This window comes from Aptenodytes forsteri, unplaced genomic scaffold, assembly GCF_000699145.1.
Source record: "Aptenodytes forsteri isolate BGI_AS27 unplaced genomic scaffold, ASM69914v1 Scaffold6, whole genome shotgun sequence".
NCBI lineage: Eukaryota > Metazoa > Chordata > Aves > Sphenisciformes > Spheniscidae > Aptenodytes > Aptenodytes forsteri.
The window spans coordinates 67,711-74,999 of NW_008795709.1; the positions used below are offsets into that span (position 1 = coordinate 67,711).

The window sequence follows — 7,289 nt, forward strand, 5'->3', positions numbered from 1 at the left end:
TGGATGAGTTTATTTTGTATCTTATGAGAAGCTGCTGTTGTGAAACAGTGGATGTTCCAGCACCTGTAATACCCTATACAAGAGGGAGAGTCCACATTTCCTCAGGGAAAGAGAGGAATTCTTTGCCTAGTCCTTCACACCTCTTCTCATATCCACTTCTGAAGCCTACTACTAATAAAAAAGTGCTAGCACACAGAAAGATTTAGTTCAATCACTCAGACGTAATAACATCAAGGATTTCATCTTCGTTTTGTGCCCCCAAAGCCTGCAAAGGAAAAAAAAAGCGTCAGTTCCACCAAAGCCTTTCCAACTGGGCTCTCCCCAGTTCTAAAAAGGCTAAAAGTGGTAAGGGAGATGAGTTAAACATATTCACATAAAGTAGAACAGCAAGCAACTGTTGAGCTGATTGGCCTGAAAAATATTCTATTCTTGCAGATTAGACAACCTGCTTTCTAGACAGAAATCATGTTTGTACACGTTTGCTAGTGAAGCGCATGTGTAGCGCACACTGAAGGGGAAAGCCTTAAACTAATACACCTTGCAGATGAAGACAAACCCAGTGCTGGAGGTACCATGCCCATCGGAGGCTTGCAGGGAGTTTCATGCCCCACAATGCTGCCCTGCTTCCATAGGAAACAGACATAAGGGACACTGTTAAATGCCCACCTGTACCAAGTGGTAAAATAAAACAAAGAATGCTTGCTGAACCTCAACTAACACCTGTGTATTTTTGATAGGTCAAAGTCCCTCGAGCTTCAGGAGTTTAAAAGGTCTTCTGCCTTACCAGAAGCAGTTCTTGTTCCTGAACTGCTCCCTTGTGTGGAATTGCTTGACTGCTCATTCATTGGAGGTGCAGCTGTGGGATCTGTCCACATACTGTGATACGGGGAACGTGGCTGTGCTCTAATGAGAAACAGAGTAGAAAGAAGGCTTCATTAGTGCCCTTATGAAAAATGAAGGAATTAGCATCCCAAACAACAAGGAGACTGCATCTCTGAGGTAAAACTGTAAGCAGGCAGTTGTTTCAAAGCTGGAAATCTCCCTATTTAATATAATTAACATATGTTGATAGCAGGGATATCCAGCATTGTCACAATAACACCTGTAGAATTCCAAAAGGAAGTTAAACCTCATTCTTCAGGATAAGCAATTCTAACAATTGCAAATGAGGAAATTTTTCCCTCTGAAATTCTGTCAGACAAGAAAGTAGATTTGACATCTGAAGCTTAAATGCATTTTAGCAGCACCTGCATCCCAGCCATGTAAGACAAAAGAAAACATCTCTCTGTTCTGTTAACTACCTTGAAAAAGTTGTATCAATAAGACTAACACATCATGACCTTTGACGCACTGATTTAAATTACTTGCTTCTATGGATATGGAGTTTCCTGCTGCTGAAATTTACAAATAGCTATCTCACACCAGCATTTTCAGGCACATCATTTCAAAGGACTGAAAAAAAAAAATAGCGGACCAAAGACTGTTTTTAAAAGAAAAGCAGCCCAAGTTAGGAAGCTTGTTCATGTATTTGGACTTAAATATTCAGTTAGGCCTCTAATCTTGAACAATAAGAGGTGGCTACTGAAATGGGGGGGAGTGGAGTGAGGAAATCAAGCTTAAATGCTTCAAATCTGATAGTGTGCATATTTTACCTGTGACTGCCAGCCAAGTAGCCTAGCAAGCCTCCTGCTCCTAATCCAGTCCAAAATCCTGGTCCTGAACTGGTTCCATGATTGGAATGAGTCCCAAAGCTGTTTCCTTCTTAAACAAAATGAAAATGGAAAACATATGAGTTAGTGGCACCTAATCCTCAGGCCAGCTGTTGCAACAAGACTCTCCTCTGTTAAAGACAATGGAAAATTAGACCATAAACTCCTCCTGATTTCAGTAGATTCTTGATCGAGCTTAACTTGAAAGGCCTCACAGTTCAGAAAGCAGGAAAAAACATAGAAACGAACACTAAATAATGTAAAGAGTTTTATGTTAAAAATTAGCTTCCACTCAATCTCACAGCCCTGATGTCTGCAAAACATGGCAAAGAGTCCCTGCCTGCAGACTTTATAGACAGACAAGTTAGATTAAAAAAAGAAAAGGAAATGAAGAAAAAGTAATCTGCTCAAGGTCACACAGCAGGCCAGAAACAGATGCAGGAACAGAAATCAAGTACGTAAGACCAAAGAGTGAACTAACCACTAGGACACTGCTTCTAATCTCACTCAAAACAGCTGCACATTTTGAGTAACAGTGGCTCAGCCTAATGGCAAACATTACTTCGTATTGTTTCTGGTAATTCTAGCCGGGTATTTGTTATCAGAAGACATGCTAACTGCAATCACATTGCAATGCTTTTTATTATGCATGAGTCACCAAGCTTGACAAATACCTTGATGAAACTGCAAGCATATCAAGTGGGTTGTGGGGGGAGAAGAGTTACAGAGTTTTCACGTGACCTGCGTAACATGAGGTTCTGACTCAGAACCAAATGTCTTCCATTTAGAAATAAAAAGAGAAGATGCAAAACCAAAGTAGAATCATTGTCCAGTCTAGGGAACAATAAGGATGCAAGAATAAGCTTGACCACAGGTTTAAGACATAAGGAAGCGTAAAAGGCAAGGACGGAAGATTATGGCCTCCCTGAAATATGCCCACCTAAACAAGTGGACCAGAGATTTTGTGTGTAAAAGTTATACAGGGCCTGGTTTGCCTTCAAGCTGGTGTGGATTGTTTGAAGTCACGGAAGATTAGGAAAAAAAAAATTTAAACAAAATTTAAGTCTACATTGGATTTGATACTGAATTTAATTTTGAATGCATTGGGAGAAAGAAAAACTCTCATTGGGATGATATACCCATTAAACTATGCTGATTTGGAACAACAAAAAAAAAGTACTTCATTTACTGTAAAAACGATGTTAATCAGGGAGATGAACCAACTCATTTGTTCAAAAGCACCATGGCTGAACACTGACTCGGAAAACTGAGTCATTTTTTTGTTTAAATATCTAAAGTAAACATTAAGGATCATGTCAAACCACTAACAGAGAAAAAGCAGAATTTAGTTAAGATAGGCTAGCTAAACAAGTTTCACAGGACACGTTCTGCATGTTAAGGGGATTTAAAATGAGGCAAATTAAGTATTAACAGCAGTAAGTAAATGACATCACTTCATCACTTTTCATTACTGTCCAGATTTTCAAAGACATTCCTGGAACACATGGACACACTCAGAGATGTGCTTTTGCTCCGTTGTCAAAATTTAAGGCAGATATTAAACGCACAAAGTAGCATAACACTTAATATTTTTAAGCTGGCCCCACATTCAAGAGGTTTCCTCCTTACACTGTTTGAGATCTAAGGAGAAATCATTGACACTCATTATTAAAAACGCCGTAAGTTAAGCTCCCAACATGCATTTTAAGCGTCTCAGTTTTCAGTGTTAATCAAGAAAACATTTTCAAGGCCCTGCCCTTGCTAGATTTCAGACTCTTGCAATGAAAAATGCATTGGTGCAATTAATTGACAAGGAACAGGACAGGAAAAAAAAAAGTAACCCTTCAGTCTGTTTTGCCTGTGCCCAGTATGACAGAGCCCTGTCTTATGACCAGGGCTCTTAGTAACTACCACAGTAACGCCAGTGGCAAGTGGCATGCACACACAAAGCCGCTGACGCACAAGCAGCATAGACAGACTGTCTGAAGTCTGAAATAACTACATGGAAACCAATTTGCAAAGCCACTAGTAATACAGAAGCAGAACCCCTTTAATTTTCTGCTGCAGGTACATCTGAAAGTTTCTGCTGCACATGCCCTGCACAAGGCTATCCAAGAGAGTTATACTGGCACCCTCTGTTGGCAGAGTGGCTCGAGCAAACCTGGAAGAAAGCATTAACAAGCATTACTAAAATGTAACCTTTTGACTAAGCGAACTTAATCCTTGCTACTTATTTACTTGACAGAACCCCTTCTCTGTCTCACAAAAAAAGAAAAGATGTGGAGATTATGCAACTTGTCAGAATGTAATTTGAGTTCCAGTGCTGTGAGCATTTCACACGTTCACAGGGTTTAATGAGTTAGTCAGACACCAGATGAATAATGTTTATTTCCCTTGGACACTATGACCATCTGAGGCAGTCCATTTATTAAGGGACAAAAGTCATCAGTTTCCTGGGAAAAGAAAAAGTGCATCTTTTCCTAGCAACAGCCTTGTCACTGCTTATTCAATTTCCAGCTTCAGACTAAAGGCACCACATGAAATTCAGGTGCTGCACCTCTAACGATAGTTCAGAGACACTGTTCTCTGCTCTGGGAACCAAACCTTTCAACCACTGGGACTACACTGAAGCACCTGTTAAACAGAGGACTGGTACATGATACTCAACCCTATCAACTGCTTTGTGAATGAAATCAGGGGTCAGCAGCCCAATGGCTGAAAGACTCTTCTGTAAAGTTTCAAAGCACTTCTTTGGCATGAGTTTGTTTCCGCCTGCGTGAGACTATCCTCTCTTCCAGATTACTTGTGAAAATTATTCTTCCCTGTCACGATCCTCGTATTTCACAGAGTATGAAAAGTACGTTTGCAGAGCATGGGCAGACAGAGTTTCAAAGGTTCCAAGGGCAGCTTGCTGCACAGCCTGCCCTGAAAGCCTGTGGGAAACCAAGATCTTATTTTCACTTTCGAACAAAGAACAGAATGCAAAGCTGGCTGCAGGGTCTGCAGCCAATTCAGCAGAGTCAACTGCCAACGTATTGGTTTTAAGTCTATCCCACCTGCACCTACTGCAGATAAAACAGTACAATCCTGCTTGCTCTTTTGAGTACTGTAAATGGCTCGGAGCCCTACCTGTGAAGCTGGACTTAAAACCAGGAGGAGGCGGTGCCTGCTGACTCTGCCAGGAAGGCCTAGTGAATCCATCACTGTCACCAAAACTCTGCTGAGGCTGCTGGTTACTGAGGAAGAGCTTGTATACTCCAAAAGCAAGAACCAGAACAACAATTATAACAATCGCTCCAGCACCAGAATCAGAAGAATCCTTCCTTGACTGATAATAGCCAGAACCAAAACTTCCAGAGTTCTTCACTTTCCTTTCACCTTCTTCAGTCAGCTCTAGCCTGAACAGCAAACTACAGGAGCCTCTTAAGATGTAAGGATCATCTGGATAATCGTAGCCTTCACAGCTCACTTCGATCTGTCCAAAACGGTAGGTATTTTCCAAGTCTGCTTTGCACTGCCACTGAAAAGATAAACACAATACAAAGTAAAACCTCCTGTTCCCGAGGTGAAAATACCTGTCTGCTTCCCCAAATATATTCTGAAATAAAGCTGTAATTGCTAACAAATCACGTAAGGATCATCCGGATAATCGTAGCCTTCACAGCTCACTTCGATCTGTCCAAAACGGTAGGTATTTTCCAAGTCTGCTTTGCACTGCCACTGAAAAGATAAACACAATACAAAGTAAAACCTCCTGTTCCCGAGGTGAAAATACCTGTCTGCTTCCCCAAATATATTCTGAAATAAAGCTGTAATTGCTAACAAATCATCTAAAAGGCCACAGGGTAAGAAATTTCTGAGCACTTGTACTTTGAAAAGGACTAAGAATTTGAAATTAACTAAGAATGTTTTTGAAAGTCCTAAAAGTTAAAAAAAAAATCTGATCTTTCAGAACACAGAAGTGTTACAACTCTGGAAGATTTTGTTTTTCTTCACTGAACAGGTTTTTCAAGTATCCCTTCTTTAGGTATAGGAATACTTCTAAAAATAACCTATACCCCGTGCAACAGTTACTTAATAAATGTCTGTCCCATGTAAACTGGATGGCAGCTACAAAAACACAATATGGAAGCCTGAAATCCAGTGCACCTGATTCCATTTATTTCCACACAGAAATCAAAAGAAATTGGGACAGATATCATTAGGCATTCATATGCAGCACTTAACACTCAGATTGCGATTCTGCTGTTAAGTATATGCAGATTCCTCAGTCTCATGTCTCCTTGAAGTATCTGAACTTAGGTATCACCTCTAACTGCAAGTGACACATATTCTGGGAAAAAAAAAAGTAGTAGTTTCTAAACTAATAATTCAGGAGAGCAGTACCAACTGCCAATTCAAATTTGACTGTACTTTTACAATACTGTATCAGTTTTAACCAGGAATCAAGGCTGAAGGTAATTGTTAATCTATTGGCAGAAGCCTGGGTAATAGCTAACAAAACAGAAACACATGACTATTTACTGACTAGTACTGACACACCAGAGGAAGTCACGCAAGTCTGAAATTTAGTTTTTAAAAGGTAGAGTGATGCAAATATTTATAGCCCTTTCTACTCTAAAAATTGGAAATCCATGCAGCAATGCCAAAGCAAGAGCATCCTCAAGGGTTCACAAGAGTTTGATCTTATGAACTCCAGCAACATTTTAATTAAAACCAACGAAGGTTTGCTATGCAGTGTTCTTACATTACAGCCTTCAGGCACATTTCAAAGATATACCTACAGTAGTCCTAGAAAATCCAAACCCAAAAAGTATTTAATCATAGAATAGTTTGGGTTGGAAGGGACCTCTAAAGGCCATCTAGTCCAACCCCCCTGCCGCGGGCAGGGACATCTTCAACTAGATCAGGCTGCTCAGAGCCCCGTCCAACCTGACCTGGAATGTTTCCAGGGATGGGGCATCCACCACCTCTCTGGGCAACCTGTGCCAGTGCTTCACCACCCTCAGCGTAAAAAATGTCTTCCAGGTTAGAAAGGCTTTCTTTAGGTTAAGCTTTAATTGTCAAAGGTCCTCTAACAAAAAGCAAGCCGAACTGACCCCCTAGCCTGTTACTCTTTTCTCCTTTGGAAGCTACCAAGTCTGGGGGAAGACGATTTCATTAAACGTTCAACAGCTTTTAAACAGTTACCTGTACATCATAGCCATCCCAACCTTTGTTGTAACACTGAACGACCTCAGGGACGCGGGAACATCCAGCAGTGCCTCCCGTGCACTGTAGCTGAGGGACTGCAGCTGTCCGCCGGGATGTCGTGTACTGGCCTCTGTGGAGAGTGAGCGCCTGTACCTCCCTCAGCAGAACCCTCCCTGAAACAGGCAGCACGAAGGTCAACGTTTGCCCAGACGCGCTCCCCTTAGCCACACGGGCCTCCTACCAGGAAAAGGCTGAGAATACAAAGGACGCAATAGCGTGCTTCTCCAAGAGGCAAGGCCCGAACAAGCATCAGACGCGCAGAGGGGGACGCGGCAGAGCTCCCCATCTCCTTCGGAGGGGGCTCGGGCTTATTCCTCTCGGAGCGTA

At 41.6% G+C, this 7,289-nt stretch overlaps 1 protein-coding gene across 1 annotated transcript; it reads right to left on the reverse strand.

Annotated features, from left to right (window-relative positions):
• Positions 1 to 206: 206 nt before the first annotated feature.
• Positions 207 to 7,248, reverse strand: SARAF (store-operated calcium entry associated regulatory factor). Its single transcript, XM_019473137.1, has 7 exons — positions 7,218 to 7,248; positions 6,900 to 7,075; positions 5,345 to 5,429; positions 4,839 to 5,144; positions 1,653 to 1,761; positions 785 to 903; positions 207 to 265 (listed from the first exon to the last, which is right to left on the reverse strand). The coding sequence occupies exons 1-7, from the start codon at positions 7,246 to 7,248 to the stop codon at positions 240 to 242; spliced, it is 852 nt and encodes a 283-aa protein (XP_019328682.1). The 3' UTR covers positions 207 to 239.
• Between the last annotated feature and the right edge of the window lie 41 nt (positions 7,249 to 7,289).

Excerpts from the sequence above, each read along its gene's own strand:
- SARAF (XM_019473137.1), bottom strand. The coding sequence starts at position 7,248 with ATGGGGAGCTCTGCCGCGTCCCCCTCTGCGC. Across the intron at positions 7,076-7,217 it reads TGCCGCGTCCCCCTCTGCGC|GGAGGGTTCTGCTGAGGGAG; the intron begins GTCTGATGCTTG and ends TGCCTGTTTCAG. Across the intron at positions 5,430-6,899 it reads GGGATGGCTATGATGTACAG|TGGCAGTGCAAAGCAGACTT; the intron begins GTAACTGTTTAA and ends TTATCTTTTCAG.